General features: G+C 48.1%; 1 protein-coding gene across 2 annotated transcripts in view; it reads right to left on the reverse strand.

The window, feature by feature from the left end:
* Nucleotides 1-3,139: 3,139 nt before the first annotated feature.
* Nucleotides 3,140-17,871, reverse strand: part of LOC119387120 (aldehyde dehydrogenase family 3 member B1) — a 78,719-nt gene continuing 63,987 nt past the window's right edge. For both annotated transcript variants that reach the window (XM_037654428.2, XM_037654429.2), the window contains exons 7-8: nucleotides 3,429-3,659; nucleotides 3,140-3,377 (exon numbers count right to left, since the gene is read on the reverse strand). In XM_037654428.2, coding sequence (XP_037510356.1) covers nucleotides 3,215-3,377; nucleotides 3,429-3,659 — 394 coding nt within the window. In that variant the 3' untranslated portion in view covers nucleotides 3,140-3,214. The remainder of the gene's footprint in view (nucleotides 3,378-3,428; nucleotides 3,660-17,871) is intronic.

Below are 17,871 nucleotides of genomic sequence, written 5' to 3' on the forward strand. Positions count from 1 at the left end.
ATGTTCTAGTAGAACTCGTTGTTGGGCTGGTTGGTGCATTGCATCAAGGAATTATACCAGCCGAAAACAGACGAACACAAGAAACGGTGAAGGAGACAGGAAAGCGGCTAGACTACCAACTCTTTTAATCACCAAAGCGAGGCTCAAATATATACACTCATGCGGTCACATGGTCATATCACTATCGCTCTTTACATCAACCAAACTAACCATATAGGCATAACACAAAGCATGGCATGCTATTACTGTGTCATCTTTGCATCCTCATTTCCTTCTCGAGATTACAAAAAAGATTGCAGGAAATCTTGTTCCATTCTGCGCAATGCCACAGAGCTACCACTACAACATGCTTCGCCCTTCATCGCAATGTGAAAGGCCTCAAGTATTTCACGTGCCATTTTCTCATGACTTCGGCCCAAAATTCTCAAATCAGTCAGTACCGGCTTACATTTGCACTGTTTACAGTGAAGGGCCAGATTTGATCCTGTTCCCTTTTCTAACGATTTGAAATGTTCCCACGCTCTAGTGTTTACACACCGACCAGCAGTGCATTACGTGGGGAAATCGTGTACTTGTTCCGTAATGCTTGCGCAAGCAAGTATTGCCACTTTGTCATGAAGGTCACCCTGGAGTTATGCATATGGAAATGCTCGCGTGCAGCTATGTCTGGTGGCCTCTGTTAACTCAAGACATTGCAAGTGTTGTTAAAGGTTGCTGTACATGTCAGTTGACGCAGAACGCTTCGGTGAAGTGTATCGCATCACTACAATTGCGTTCACTACAATCTTGGGGTTGACCAAGCCGCAGATGGCAACGAATCTACCTGGATTTCGCATTTGTAGAAAACAAATGGCTCTTTGTGCTAGTGGATGCACCCTCCAAGTGGGTTGAAGTGTTCATGATGAACTCAACAACGACCAAAAAGGCCATCGGGAAGCTGCACAGGGTGTTCGCATCGTATGGCCTTCCGCATGAGGTCGTTACAGACAACGAGCCGCAGTTCACTGTGAAGAACTGAGTTCCTGCTCAAGAACGGAGTGCGGCACATCAGGACACCTCCGTACCACCCTGCGTCCAATGGTAACACTGAGAGGTGCGTCCGGATGGTGACACAGGATCTTATGCGACAGATTCTCGACGAAAAGTCATCGGGCCCCACATCACCGCATAGACCTATTTCTGTTCAGGTACCGGAACACACCTACCACAACCACGCGGCAGACACCAGCAGAACTGTTCCTATCGTGGACACCCTGCACTAGCCTGGCTATGCTACAGCCAGACCTGGAGAGACATATGGAAGAACGTTTCTCCAAAGTAAAGGGCCAAGCGGATGAAAAAAGAGGGTTGTGGAGAGCTTATAAAGAGGGCGAAAGCATTCTGGTCCAAGGCCTTCATCCAGGTGAGCCCAAGTAGTGGCTAGGTGTCATCGAAAAAAGGTGCAGTGCTGTTACGTACATTATGCGTGTAGGACCCGGGAACAGATTCGTGCATGTAGACAATTTACGTCCGCGGTATTTTGAGAGCGACGAACAAGGCCCCAGTGAGTCTCCTTGTTTTGTGCCCAGTTCAATTACAGACCCTATGTCGGAAGAGTCTCCAGCAGGGCCCCTTTTTCCTGTGCTGGAATCTCCAAGCTCTGAGCCACACGAAGACTTGGCTCCTTTGAGACAACGGAATGCCAGTATGCAAGAACCTGCATCCCCTCTAGATGCACAGGTGCAGTACTCATGCAAGAAAACCTCCCGATTGGTACAGGCCATAACCATTGCGGCAAGGAGTGTAGTGTCATGCGAAGCCTGTGCGACGTCGCACTGATAGTGCTGTGAGCCGGGCGCTCCATGTTCTTTTCTGGCTCAGCACTCGCACACTGATAAATCGTTTACATTGTTCGCCACTCATGGCCACTCTGGCTCTGCCTCGTCCCTCGCGGCTACAACAGTCACGACACGGATGTCCAAACTCCTTGAAGGCTAGTTGGTTGAACATATCACAGTGGCCAAAGTCCAGAACTGAACTCCATAACCGAGCCAAACTCCAGAATCGAGTGCTTGCACCTCTCATAAATCTACTTGCATGTCGTCGTTGGCGTGGGACTTCCATCGCTTCGGGTCCTTTTTGCAGCCGCCGTTGCCTTTCCCATTCCCTAGTATGGCAGCTTAGTACTAGTGCCAAGCTTGATGGAAGAGCGCAGCTGGGTAACCTTTTTTGTTTCTCATTATTTTTGTCTTTCTCTTTCCTTCTCTTTGTTTATTTTGTATCTGTTTCATTCTATTTCTTCCTCTCTCTTCTTCTCTTATTTCTGTTTCTTCTGTGGCACTTACCCGTTCATGATGATGATAGTCTTCTGGTAGGCCGTACAAATTACGGGCTAGCTGAAACAGCCTCACTGTCAATAGCGAACACACACAAAGACAATACAGAAAGACAATCACTGGTGGTTGTCCAGTCTTTCTGTGTGGTCATTGTGCGTGTTCGCTAGCATATTATGGAAACAGTCTTCCTCCTTTTCTCTTCCTTTCTTTTCTGCAAAGAAGGCGACAAAAACATCCATGTACTTCTTGTGTGGCATGCTCGGTGTGCATGCAAATGTGTATCAGCCACTGTTGTTGACAGTGTGTGCATGCCTTAATGTGTGTGTATTTGCGTGAGACAGTATAGGCCACCGCTGACAGTGATCAAATGTGCGAGGAGTGCATTCCATTCAGACCTTGAGTGCTGCACAGTGTGCCGAGAAAGGGTTGGACATTTGCATTTGCTTGGTGCTTTTTTCGCAATGCAGACACATATGCGGACCCTTAAACACAATATGCTCAAGTTAAGACATTTTTTGGCGCATGTTTCTAAGATTTTAAAATTCCACAGCTCTTACACTTGTGTAACACAAGAAGGCAAAAACTTAGCTGCACTTGGATAACCCATTAAGTTATACAACAGGGGTTAGACTTTGCAAGACAAGGAGCCGCAGTGGGAAGCATGCACGCAGCACTGGGATAACCTTGTGGACGCCGCCATCGAAACTGCCACCGCTCCGTGATGTAAGCGCACAGAGCACGCACACCTGCTCTTGGGCGAAGCAACAACTCTTTTGCTGCAGTGTAGCATTAAGAGACAAGTAACCAGCTGCACTGAGCATTTTTCGCAACATCATGTTTCTCGCGAGCTCTCTTAAGGTCACAGCCAAAGGCTATGCCACCATAGGCAGATTAGGTTTTCACCTCCACAATGTGCACAGACTTCCAACACGTACCTCCTCCTGCATGACAGGGTCGGTGGGCTTCACTTCGGTGATCAGGGTGGGAGCCACGTACTTGTTGTCCACGTCCACATCTCCACCAAACGCAATGGGCAGCCCATCGAGCAGCTTGGCTATCCTCCTGCACCACATGCCAAGCTGTAATAGCCACACACTCATACAGCAGTCTCACCTGCAGTGGTTGGTGTTGACGATGCGACCCAGATCAGCACTCTCTTTGGGCTGCTGGGAGTAGAATTCGGTGATGACCTTCTTGCAGGTGTCCACAAAGTGGGCGTACACAGCTGTGTGGCAGAGCACGTAGTCGGGCGCTATGCATGTCTGGCCCGCATTGACATACTTGCCCCACATGAGGCGGCGACACGCCACCTGCAGGTCCACTGCCTCGTCCACATACACGGGGCTGCATTGCACGTCGCCCACTTAACCACTACGAATAGCCTCTCATATCCGGTCTTGCCCAAAAACGGGCACTTTCAGTAATTACTGAAATTTAACATGCTTTAAGTTTCTCTGGTTTGAAATAAAAATGCATTGCAATGTATTCTTACTACATTTTAAAAATGAAACCGGGCAGATCCTCCGGGCAGATCACTTTCTTTCGACATCCTGATTTTCTGGCTTTAAGATCACTTATGGATAGACCTCTATATCACAGGCTGCTACCTTCACAAATTCGGTCCACACAGAGGCGTATGAGAAAGTTTGCAAGCTTGTCCTAAATGGGCCTTGCAACACTTTTTCAGCATGGCCAGAAAACGCTGCCAATCGGTAGTCGAGGCTCCTAAAACACGCAAGCCTAACATTATAGCGCAGTCTGCAGCCTGGAATTTACAATTAATTCTCAAAGCCAGATAAAAATCGCTCGCTATTCTCTCGACAAATGACTACACCATGAACAAGTCCGCAACGATTGGCTGATTTGAGCATCGCGTGCTGCATAGTTACCGCCGCCACGAGATGCCACAACGTGCCCGCGTGCTCGCTTGCGATCACACTGAGAGTAAGTCACACGTTCAAAGAAAAAGAAGAACGAGCACTAGAGGTCAAGATGCATGCTGAAGAACGAACATAGCTTCTTGCCCACTTGTCATCCCCACCTCCCCTGTGCAGCTTTCAGAGCACTCGTTGGCACGAAAGGAGAAAGTGCTTAAAGCATGCCATAAATCCTTGTAACTCCACTTTTACTTCATGGATTCGAAAAACTTTTGCGGCTGTCGATTCGTGAGGCAATTAATTCTTTCCATGAAGCCATTAGATGATTACTTGGAAAAGTGTTGCAGGGCACGGTAACTCTTTCGTCCCGAGCTTATAGAATGTGGATCGCCAGTGGCCCGAACGCGCCGAGCAAGAATTAAAAAATATGGCCATTCCTATCAACTAGTTGTGCTCTTTAAAAGAGCACATTCCGCAGGCACTAATGTTTCGTTTAAAGCATAGTTAGTTTTTTTCCCGAGCAGCAGCGATTTCTAACCATGACTCAAAGATAGTGGTCTGCTTGGTTTATTTGCAAAAATGGCAGACAACCCGCTAGCGAGACCCTCTCGGAAGTGATGTTCCTTGGACAATTCTGTTGCGTTCGCAAGCGATTTTTCTGCTGTTTCTTGAGACTCTGAGGATGATGCGAAATCATGGAAATATAGTTCGGATGATAAAAAACCGTAGAACGAGCCCGGATCACAGTTAGGTGTTGATCAGTACATTTCACGCTCTAGCACATCGATATTTTACGCCGATTGAATTGTCATGAGAATGTTGGCACTACTATACTTCCCATTCACGAATGACGTGTGGCTGTCAGCGTGACATAGTAGGTACTCTCAATAAAAGGAGTACCGAGCATAAGTTTCAAGAAAGGAAAGGCAAGCAAGTCCGATGAGGATTACTGGTGTGTAGCACAAAGGTGCCCAAAATGCTCCCTTTGGCTTAGAGTGTCGAGCGATGAAAACGGGTGAAAATTAAAGCAACAAAGAAGGAAAGAAAACGTTAAATTCTAGGGCTATACGTCCCAAAACTACAGTGGCAGAACTCAGATCAATTGTGACTACCTTCTAGTTCCTTAACCTTCACCTAAGTGCATGGGCCTTGTTACATCTTGCCCCAACATAATGTGCAGAAAGCACAGGACTGGGTTGATTAGCGGAACATGAGAGAGGCCTTTGCCCTGCAGTGAGCGTAGTCAGGCTGATGATGCTGATGATGATGAAATCAAACCTTTGAGATCATCAGTCTCTGCATCAGAAAAAACTAAGAAAGGCCTGCTAGCGCACTTGTCCCCTGCTTTATGGATGAAGAAAGCTTCCACGATTTCGCGCTCAACTCTATCTTTCTCTTTCCTGAACTCTGTGCAGTGAAAATCAAGGGTACAGCCACAGCGCTTGCAATGCTCACACAAAAATCCTCTCGTTTGATTGCACACATTCAAATTACGCTCTTTAACTCTCTCATTTAAGCATCGGCTGGTCTGACCAATGTACTGGTGACCACATCTGAAGGGAATGCTGTAAACAACGTTAGAAATGCATGCTTTAAACTTGTTTAAACTCTAAGACCAGTGTCCCCTCTTAATATTGGGTGATAACCTCCACCAGCATGTCAACTCTCTTAGGCTTGTCGTTTGCTTTGGAGCGTTTAATATTTTGCAGGAGGGACTCGCATACCGTAGTTGTGAGGGGTAACCTGCACTCTTTAGTCTCAGAACTTGGCCACAGAAACTTTCGGAAAGAGCATGACTCCAAGTCTTATTCACGGCAGAGTTTAGGCAGTTCATTGCGATACTGAGCTCGACAAGTTTGAAAAGGGTCTAGGCATTTTTCAACAAGAGCAAGAACTTTTTTGATTCTTCAGCAAAAGCTGCCCCATTGTACTCTAAAAGAAACATGTAATTATCTATGAATCTGATAGCTTATACCACATTCATTGGGCTAAGGTCAGTGGCTAGGGTGTTGTATCATGACTTGACAAGAACAGGGGCTATGCATGAACCTATGTGATACAAGTACAGATGGCCGGAAGATAGCCGGAGACTAGATAGCAAAATGAGACATCGCACTACGAGAGCCCAAAACGAACTAACCCTTTATTTTCCCGCGTCCCCATCTTTCAGTCTCCAGGCGTGACGCCACAACACACAAAGCAACAGCGGCGCGCGAGGGCGCTGCGTGTTAGCTATTAACATTGTGACACTATGCAAATGGCCTGCCTTTTGCAGAGAGCATATATCATTCCATTTGACCAAGGTGGATTTCAAATAGAACTGAAGTGATTCTAAAAAATGGCTATTAGAGATACCCAATTCAGTTTGGAAAGCTATTTCCCTGTTTGCGGTCGGCTCTTTCAAAATCTTGCATTCACTCCTTTCAAGCGAGCGAGCGCGATGTCGCAGATCAAAAGAATGAAAGAAGTTGGCTATCCCAATTCAGTAATTTCGCTGTCTTGTGAAAAAGTGCTAAGAAGCCTCAAGTCAGTAGAGTGCGAGGAAGGCAGTGCCAAGGCTCATACCAAGCAAGTGGTGGCCATTCCCTATGTTCATTCTCTGTCTCACCGCCTGAAAAAAGTGGCCAGGAATTACAAGGTTGATGTGGTTTTCACATTGCGTCGTGAATTAGGAACAATTTGTGCAGCAGTTACTTGAAAAGACCGTGACAATTCATCCGAGCGAGCCACGTGTAATGTGAAGCATAAAATGAAATTTATGCCTTGTGAGTGCGGGGTGGTTTACCGCTTGCCCACCAGTTGTGGGAAGGCATACGTAGGCCAAACTAGCAGGTGCCTGAATATAAGATTACGTGAGCATCATAGCTCTCTGAAGGGTGCACCGTATTCTCATTTGGCCATGCATTGCAAGAGTTGCGGCTGCGCACCGGTCTTCGGTGAAACTTCCGTGATCTTTCGTCATAAAAACCAGAGAGCACGTGAAGTGGTGGAGGCCTACCAGATAAATAAACATGAAGATTCATGCATCAGCCAGTCGTCTATGGCACTATCACATAATGAAATACACTTGTTGGAAAAGGGGTAGGCATGCGCGTGGTGCAGCGAGGCTGTTCGCAAAGGGACACATCACCCTGGTGGTGCACGTTCCTCTCATATTCAGATAGTTGAATGTGTTGCTCGTTCTTTTGTTATCAGGCAGGGTTTTGCCGTGGTTGCTTTGTTAGTTTTCTTGCGTGTGATTTCTGCGATTAAAAACCAGTTGTGTAGCGCCTGTTCTGTGTCGTTCTCTTCTTTTTCGTGTACGTTTTTTGCGCTTCGCCCACAATGTTCCCTGAAATCTTCAATAGCTCGCTCAATGCAGATTAAGAAACTACTGTGGCGTCAACTATAACATAGATCAATAGCATCTACAGAAAAACCTTTAAGGTTCTTGCTTTAATGAAGTATAGCACCCACTGGGAGTTCATAACGAGAAACGGGTTGTTGACTGGCAAAAGTATCAGTTTTTCCTGCAAAAAGAGACAAAATGCTTTTGCACTTGGTCTCTTTTTAAAGGAGTACTGACACGATTTTGAAGTGCAACAAAACGGACGTTTTTGGTTTCCTTGGCATGTAGTGTTAACGCTCTCCCCACACCGCATCCGGGAAACACGTATAAATATTTAAGTTTGATTTTTAAAGTTTTCATCTCCCAGCATCTGCAAGGCAGCTTCACCGCATGGAGAGCCCTGTGACGTTTCAAGTCGGCTCACTTGGTTTGCGAAATCTGGGTCCTGCATGCAGCCTAAATCCCAGAAATCGCTGTCGGAGGCACTGGACGACAGTTCACTCATCATGAACCACGTTCGACTGACAGCAAAGGACAGCAGGTGCATATTTCGTGGGTTGCTGTCTGTCCGTGACGTCACGGGCCGACTTGACACGTCACTATGAAGCCGCCCTCTCGAAACCGAAACCGAAACTGCTGGTTGAAAGAAGTGGTATTAAAAATACATGCAATGCATCCCCAGGCATCAAGACACTCTTTTTAGGGTTATCGACACCCGTGCTTTCATTTAGAGCAACAATCCGAAAAATTTTTAAATTCATGTCAGTACTCCTTTAAAGGAAAAACTCAAGCTTTTGCCATGTGTCATGCTCTGATACGATGACTAAATAAGGTGTCTGCTTGGTGAGTTTTGGTTGTAAAGAAAACTTCATGACAGTCTTTGGATCTATAACAGAGAGCTGAGCATAAGTATTCATTCTAAAAGACAGGGCGTGCAAACACGGACAAAGAAAAAAAGTCAAGACACCACAAACCGCTGACCAACAACTGCAAAGGCACACAATGGCGGAAAAGAAGAAAGGCATGAAAACTTGTCTGCACGTGCCCAAGCAACCGGTCAACCTATCAATCTGGCAAGTGTGGGGATCTGCGTGAAAGCTAACTGCTAAGGCATTTGATTTCTTTATGCAAGTTTATCTATAGGGAATCCAAGCTCAAGGTTGCGGCGCGACGACAGCGCCGCGCTGCGACTCTGTCGGAAAGCTCTAGAGTTATCGGGTGCAAGCGTGGCCGACTCAGACTCAGCCTCCTTCACGGTAGCGGTAACGCACGTGTTCTTCTGTCAGTGCGGGTAAGTGGGGGGCCATCAGCTCGCCCCGTTGAACCGAGAGGCTTGTTGTGCGAAGCTGCGCATTTCCGCGATGGCAGAAGTGATCCCACGGAAGTGGACGCAAGGTCGGGAGTATTGCTGTGTGATGTGGCTGCCACAACAGTACATACAACACCAAGGCACGCGATCCGCCCGTAAAACTGTATTGGTTGCCGGACGTGTCGCACGAGAAATAAAGGCGGCAAGCGTGGACAGCTGACAGCGCTGTCGAGCCTTCTATTTTGGCTGTCTGTGTTCATCGCTTTCGTTCGTTTCGACTATCTGAATCAGTACGTAACGCGGTGCATGCACGCAGCGACTACAGTAATGATTACTCACTGTCTTCTCGCATTGTGAAAGTCCAGTTACGGTAGTAGGTGAAACAACTTTCTGTTTTGATTCCCCGTGTTCGTGAAACCTACCCGTCGTTGTTGAACGTTCACACTCGCATTATACCATTAGCGTTGCGCGGTTGGTTGAATGCAACTGAACTCGACACATTCTCAGAAGTTCGGCGGCTGTTTCTCACGCGTCGGGAAGGCTGCTTTATCCCGCCGGAACGGACGTCTGTGCATTTGCAGCAAGCTTTGACATCGTTCTGCTTGTTTGCTTTGTTTTTGTCACTTTATTTGGGTGATATATATTTAAGCCGCTAAATATAACTGGCACTTCATACATGCTTTGCATTTGCAATCTTGAAGTAACCCCCTTTTGACTTTGTGCGATTCCCTAGCCGCGTTCGCGCAGCAGGTTTTATACGCCTGTCAATCGATATCCTCATAAAACGAGAGTGTAAGCATGACGCGAGAGCCGAAAAAATGAGGCGAGCAGTTCACCTTACTTCACAGTGGTTAAATCTCAGCCGGCTGCCTCGCGTCTTAATCGGCGGGTGATTCTCCAGCGGCACAGAGGACTTGACTCCAACCGTCTCAGGAAACCGTGCCATGGCCGTATAATTTCTTTTTTTCGCACGCCGCAAACGTTTGTTCACGAAAGCACGTGGCTGCTACTGTAAGCATGTCATGTCAAAACAACAATCATATGATTCGTAGTCTGCACCGCAGAACATCGATAGCGTGTACGGCTTCATTTCGGAGTGCATGTGGACCATTATTCATCTTTAACATGACAGAATGAGACTTACCTCGAGGTACACATCCTACACGGTGTAATCGCAACTTGGGAAATGCATTTCGCTTTGAGTCGGGCGTGTTTTCCGTCAACGACGGCTAACTTCAGACCATCGGGAAGCATGACCGGCTCCATGGAACAATTGACAGTCCATAAGCCAGCGCGTCCCGCCTTTGATCGACACCACACAATGAGGAACAAGGACATTCTTCTTCATACAGTTGATGTGCACTGGTTCAACGTTGGCAACAAAGCTGGTGGAATGGCTGCCGCAGCAAACAACAGGAACACGAACGGTTGATGATGGAGGTATGATAGTGTCGCCACAGACACACAATGCCGTCTCGCCATCCGCAGGGTTTTCCAGGAGTGCTGACGGTTTTGTGTCCCCTTAAGAATATTGTCCCTGTGCGGCAGTCGACAGTGGCACCACACTCCCGCAAAAAGTCCATACGCAAAATAACATCATGTGTCGCCCGGGGAATAATCACGAACTCCGTCGTAATAACGTGGCCTCCCAAAAACACGTCAGCACTACACACACCAACAGCCTGCAGCGGCTCACCACTCACTCCGCAAAACATCGACGCTTCATCCCACTTAAGGGGAGACACTGGTCTCGAAACGAAAAGTTTTATTATTGGAGATATTGTAATGAAATTGGGTGTGTATATGTATTTCTTCCTCCTGTTTTCAAAAATATAATTAGTTTTCATGTACTTCAATTAGTTATCAAATTGTGAGAGCATAAGTGAAATCTAATTAGGTAATTTCTTACGGGTCATTAAGACACTTTCCCTCAGTATTTTTAGGTTCTGTTTAAGATGCAGCTGTAGCCAAAGACCTGCCATGTGGAGCTATGCTATTTATATTGTCACTGAGATATATCATCATATAAGAACTTTCAATTGTATTGACATTGTGTAATCTTGAAATGCAATTAGCTCACATTATTGTTCACAAAATTTCATATGTTCATCTTAGCCACAAAAAAATAGCATAGCTCCACAGTCCTATTTCTTACGAATTCAACGGTATAAAATTTATCAAAATTACCTTACAAAAACATAATGAAAAGATCCGTAAGGCTGGTCAAGTTGGCAAAAAATGTGAAGCTGAGAAAATCGCGTTTGAAGATTGACACGCACTGTATAAATTTCTAAAAGGAACCTTTAACCATAAATTTTATTCACATGTTCCCCATCTGTTTCCCTTCAAAACAAAACAGAAAGTGTCTTGTTCCACCCAAGGAATCATATCTAAAAAAATTTTCCAATGTGCAAAGCATGATCAAAACCCCACCATGACAAGCGGCTGGGGGGTTCTGGAAAAGCCATGGGGTATGAGGCTCAAGCGACTGGCTGCTCATGTCTTTTCAGTCTTTAGGAAGAACCTTCTAGATGTTAGGCAGCATGTTACCCTGGGTAATAGGTTGCTATGCTTGAGAGAATACCTTCAAAGTAGTCCAGGACTGTAATCTTCAGTTGCACCCGTTTTGTGTCTCCTTGCAAGAGTCTTTTTTGTGTTGGTGCTCTTCAGATGAGTTGCATTTGCCTTGCGTAAACGCAGAGAGTCTTTTTCTAGGCTTCGTCGAACAAGGCAATCCCCAGCAATATAGCCCAAACTTGCAGCAATGGACTCGTTGGTTGCCCTTCTTCCTTGGTTGTAGATGGCAACAGCCTCAGCGGCAGCTCGCTTCACACTTTCCAGCGAAGCGTTCCCATTCTTTGAAGTTTGGGTCCAGATGACCGAATGAAGACTCTCACTCGCGTTCTGGGTCTTCCCTTCACAGCACCGTGCCAGCAGGCTCTCATCACTGAGCCTCGCAAAGACTGGCTCCAGAGCAGCCCCAACACAAGCCGGCAGGGCATTCTTGTGTGAAGGTGGACTCTCCCCATTGGCCAAGGCTCTATTGTACTTGCACCAAGAGCTAGCACCCTCGGGGCACTTTGAGTGCTTTGGTGCATCATCTGTCGATGTCATGTGCAGCAGTGTAGCTTCGACTGCCCTCTTCATAGCTGGCACGTCATTGATATTGCTCCTCAGGGCATATCCGTAGTAATTCGCGATCTTCTTGATCTTCTCTTGTGTGAGCTTTCCTCTACCCCCAAGAGACTCACCCTGAGCCTTCTTTTTGTCCACAAGGTTCCGTAAAGCTGCACCCATTCGCTTGTGGACATGGTTGATGCAGTCCTTTTTGTCTATTTGGATAAAGCCGTACACCTCGGCTTCGGACAAGGCATGAAAAGTGCGGCTGTCTCCATCAGAGAGCACAGTCGTGTAGCGCAGACCATGCTTGGCCCAGGACCTCTGAAACATGGTCAGCGCAGCCTCTACTTCCATGCGGCCAGAGTTGCATTCGATGTTTCGTTGGCACTCGTGGGTTGCCAGCCAGTCGGTGTACCCTTCGTCTTGCGGCTGTGGTCCCAGGGCACAGCCGAGACAAAAGTTTGAGTAAACAACATGGTCAATTACAAGGCCAGTGTAGAGCTCAATGATGCAGCCCACACCTATGTGTGAGCTCCGACCTCGCGTCATCCATGAGCCGTCGAACACAACATCGATGTTCCCTATGGGGTTCAGGAAGTCTGTATACAGCTCTTTTATTACTGCCACACTAGCAGCTTCACTTTCAGTCGCTGTGTTTTCGCAGGCTTTCACTAAACTTTTTAGGTGTCCCTGAAACGTCTTGTGGTGCAAGCCTCGGTGCGAAAGGTTCATACACGCACTAAAGTCCGAAAGGGCAGTAACACCTTTGCCTATCATCTGTATCCCCTTCATGGCCCTCATGTTGACTTCGAAGGGAGTGATGGTGGCAGTTCCGCTCACTCTCGGAGAAGAAAATTGCTTCTTCTCGAAATCACAACTGCTGCAAGAAAAAATAAGCTTTACCGCAAGGCCGTACTCCTTGTCCGTTGCCTTCCTCACGCTGAGACTTTTTGCGACGCATTTGTCGCACTTCGCTTGTGCAAAAAAGTTATTCAAAACTTTCATATCGACGAGCAAAAAATCGGTCCCGGCGTCACCGGTCTGGCACTCCGCGCTTACTCCAAGAAGGTCGAACTTGCGCTGGGTAGCCGACTTTCCAGACAGAACGGTCTTCGTTTGCGCCGATCTCTCAACTCGCTGCGCCTGCTCCGCCGTTGAGTAGTACGCGGCATCAACCCGAAGTGTTTCGCTAGTCGAACTTGGTCCCACGGTGTCGTCAGTTGAAGTTCCCGGCAGGTCCAAAGGGTCCGGCCGCGACTCCAACTCCGCTGCCGACGGTGCACTTGTAGCCGGCGCCTTCTTGTTCCAAGCCCGTTTTTTACGGCTTCCAAAAGCTCGTTGCGTCGATGGTTTCAGACGAGAGTCTCCAGGCATCTCGATCGCGTGGAAAAACTACCGGCACAAAGTAGAGACACGGTCCGTCGAGAAACACGCACGATCGCAAAAGCAGGCGCACACAAACGGACAGCCACGGCGGAGAACCAAACACAAAGAAAAAAAAATGACGTGTCGGTCGCGCCAGCCAATGGGAGACTCGGAAAGGCGCGCTTGAAAAGCGCGCCGCGTGAGAGCCAATCAGTGGCCTGGAAACGACCTTCAGAAAACCCGCGACGGCGGCCGTTCTGCTTGAGCGACGCCATTTTGAGATGGCGCAAAATGTGCACAAAGAAAACAGCTTCAAATCTAGCCCAAGATGGCGGCGCTCGGCCCGCTGCAACGCAACGTTACTAGAACAAACTCAGTTTAAAAGCTCCGCCGGAGAGGCGGTCCGCGTGGCGGTCGTGAGAACTAGTGGCGCTGCAGTCACGTCTAGCTCCCGCGGCTGGCGCTTGTTGTGATCGGCGCCGCCGATGTACGAGCGCACGTGGGTTACAGCGTCGTCTGCGCTTTGTTAGAATAACAGAGAGCTGAGCTGTGGTGTATAAGAGCTGAGCTGAGTGTGGTGTATAAGATCCCTTTCAGCTGCGGCCGCTTCTACGTAGGACAGACGGGCCGATGCATCAACCAGAGATTATTAGAACATAAGAGATCGCTAACAGGAGGCTCACCTTCTAATCTATCTTTACATTGTCGAGATTGTAAGTGCACGCCAAAATTCGATGAATGCGCAGTGTTGTACCGTCATAGAAATGAAGAAACGCGCCTGATGATAGAAGCATGGCATATCGAGAATAGTGGTAACGCATGCGTGAGCCAACCGTCGATTAACTTGCATAAAGATGAAATCAAATGCCTTAACAGTTATCTTCAACGTAGACCGCCACGCGTGCCGGATTGATAGGTTCGCCTGTTGCATGGGCATGCGCAGATAAGTTTTCGTGCCTTCTTTCTTTTCAGCCGTTGTGCGTCTCTTCAGTTGTTAGTCGGCGTTTGTGGTGTCCTGACTTCTTTCTTGTGTCCGTGTTTGCACGCCCTGTCTTTTTAGAATGCGCTTTGTTAGCTCGTCATTTTTGCGACTGTTCTTGACCAGGCTTAGCGTCTTGTACGAAGACACCTGTATGATGTAAGAAGCGTAACGAGGGCGAACAGATTCACAGTGCGGTATGCCGACTTGCTTTGCGCCGGGCTGCAAGAGCGGCTACCGCAACGACGACTCCGCTTCACGACAGTTATTCGGACCTCCAAAACACCCTACGCCATTCAAGCTTTGCATCGCAAAGATAGAAGGCTTACTGCGAAATGCAAGGTCTGTGACGTTCATTTTGAGAGTGACGACATTGTAAAGCACTATCGTCGTGTCGTTGCGGGACAAGAAGTTTTGATCCCACGTGGAAAGTGGGAACTCGCGCCAGGTGCCGTGCCGCGCTTTTTCCCAGCACTTCCACCTCACATTTCAACGCCAAAATGTGCGGGGTTTAGGCGCAAATCCCCCCCAAAACGCACGGCGTCCCGCGAAAGCCCGGTGCCCAACTTGGAGGAGCCGCCAGAAATAGAACCGCAAAACGAAAGGCAGGCGATTACCTATATACGCTACCGAGACTGAGAGTTGCATCCCACTGACATTCGATAAGTTGTCAGCTGTCGCTATGCCTTCAAAATAGTGGATTTTCGAGAGATTTTACGACGAGGTATTGAACAAGATGTGCGGAATATTTTACACTCGCCGGCTCGGGAACGGCCTGCTCAGCGCAAAAATTTGACACGGTACGTACACATAGAAAAGACGATGACCAGCGCTGGTCCTCGTCTTTTCTATGTGTACCGTGTCAAATTTTTTGTGCTGAGCAGTTTAATAATGGAATACCAACTAGCCCAATCCCACACTTTGCTTCCGGAACGGCGACTTACTTGTGCAAAAGATAGTTGTAGTTGACGAGCAGTTTAACTGCGTAGTGAACGGCTACAGCACTTAACGCAAACGGCTGTCGTACAGTGTAAGAAGTGCTGCGGGCGTGGAACATCTGCTCGGTGAAGTTGAATAACGACTTTTAGCGACAGAGTACGCGCGAATAACTGCTCGGTGCTCACATCACGGCCGCTCTGTTCGAATTGGTTAAGGTACCGTAGAAGGATGCGACTTAGAAAGATGAGACACCGAAAATACAACTATCCGCTGAAAAAATTGCTCAGAGACGACATCTATTCGATGTAATCGCACACTGAGATTTCATTTACCGAGTTCTCGTAAAATTTTCCGATTTTGGGTCAGTATCCCTTTAACCGTCGCGAAAACGTGTCTTGTAAACATTGCAAAGCATTGGTGATGTTTTTCGAGAAAGTTTTTTTCAATAAATTGTAGAAACATGAGTACTGTTTTTCTAGAACGTTTTTGTATCTCGAGTAAGTACGCTTCTTTGTACACTATAAAGGCTTTTACAAACTAGTTGGGTTGTTCTTGGTCTAGATAAGACGGCAGCGGCTAAAATTGTGGTGGTAGTTGTAAAAATTACGCTGAAAACCCTCAGTCGCTTCGAAACTTGTGGGGTTCGTGGTCGTCCGCCCCAAAGAACGCCGTCGGAGACTGCTGGGCAACTAGAACATTTATTAGTTAAACGAAACTTCAGCGGTTAGGCAAAACAACAGTAAAACTTCCGGCCCCTAACCTTGGCCCCGGCGGGGCGCACGCCGCGTGCACAAGCGCTCTCCGCGACAGTCTGTCGGCCACTCTCCCATGGCTGTCCACGGTCGCTCTTTATACGTTCCTCCTGACGCGTGGAGCATGCGCACTGCCGTCGGATCGTAATCATTGTGTCGTAGGATCGTGTCGTAGTCATTGGGGGAGAGGGGGTTTATCGGCGGCGATTCCCACAAACTCCTATGCTTGGAAGTTAAGCGCAATGTAGACAGCTCAAATATTGTCACAGGGTCGTGACGTCGACGAAGGCAGCAGTCAGCAGGTCCGAGATGAAACTATTTATTTGGCCGAACTTGTGGCCGGGAAACTGAAAGTCAAACTACAGCAACACACTGATAGCGGCGAACAGAGCGTCGACCGTCGATCAACTGACAAGCGGTCAAGCGCGTCGGCTTTTATACAGGCGCTATCGAACTTTCCAGCGATATCGCTGCTGGCGGCGTTATCTCTCGACAAAGCTGGAACATTCGCGCGCAGCGCGCAATCTTACCAAAACGATCTACTACAATCGCGAAGCTTCTCGAACACTGCTTCGCGGACAGCGTCGAGCGTTGATAACCGTCATTGCTGGTCAAACCCAAATACATCAAAATAAAACAAGTGGGCGTGGCAATATAGACCGAACATCGAGTCTTAGTCAATCAATGAACAACGCACGCGGGCCAATGCATAGAGACGACCTTATGCGTATCCACCTAAGTATCCACCTAACAGTACTATAAGAAAGCTGCCGCGCAGTTGCCGCGAGCAACTGCGCGGCGGACCTCAGCGTTGCCGTGGCAGCAGACGACGCGCCGATAGTGGCGCAAGACGGAACTGCAGCGCCGCTAGTTCTCGCGACCGCCGTTCGGACCACCCTCCTCCGCTGGCGGAGATACGGAGCTTTTAAACTGAGTTTGTTCTAGTAACGTTGCTGCAACGCTCATGGCGCGCGCGGGAAGTTCGAACAAATTTCGTCCTTTTGGGGACATTTTAGTGCTGCCGGGGTGCTTTGAAAGCCGATTTTATCGCGTTTCCCGACCGAATTTAGCGTTAGCAATTTGAGAGTAGGTGCTCAGAAGTACAAACGCCTCGAAAATAAGCTTTGCGAAAAATCGATTTTTTGACCATTTTTGACCGTTCCAAGACCCGCGTCTCCCCTTAAATACAACCTTTTGTCCCAACGTATTTTTAAAACAAGCACACATGACCGAAATTGTTGCCCCCGTGTCTAGCAAAGCCATCACAGGCACATTGTCAACAAAAACACACACTTTGTTCTTGAGCATTAACATAGGAGGTATTTCTCACATTAGCACATCTGCGGCGACCTCACCTCCATCGGCCGCGCTTGCTAGTTTTCCGATGGCAAAGGAGACGTAGTGCAACGCAGCGGTGAGGGTGAACAGGGAGCACGAGGACGTGGTGGTGTCATCAAACTCCTGTCAGATGTCGGGGAGCGATTCCAGAAGCTGCGTGCCCAATAATCGTCACTAGGAGGAACGTGTGTTGCTCGCGGGACGCTGTGAGGTCGTTCGGAAGGTCGTGCAAATTGCGGTGGTTGGCCATACCGCGGGGCTACGCGACAGTTGCAAAACTGCGAGATGTGCCCTGGGACACCGCAGGAGTAGCAGACTGGGAGAGGTCAAAACCTTGATTGTTCTTTGATGAACCGAGCATCATCTGCTCTGGTGTAGTGGGTCGGTTCGTCTCGTACATCATAGCGATAGATGTCACGTCGCGAGAAAGGTGGACGCTGAGCGCGCCGGTCATAGCTGGGAGCTAGAAAGCGCGAGGTCCTTCTTGACTGTGGGGCTGCGTTGTACTCTACAGCCGTCGTGGTGGTGCCGTCGTTGCAAACTCGTACC

The sequence above is a fragment of the Rhipicephalus sanguineus genome, chromosome 3 (assembly GCF_013339695.2).
Source record: "Rhipicephalus sanguineus isolate Rsan-2018 chromosome 3, BIME_Rsan_1.4, whole genome shotgun sequence".
NCBI lineage: Eukaryota > Metazoa > Arthropoda > Arachnida > Ixodida > Ixodidae > Rhipicephalus > Rhipicephalus sanguineus.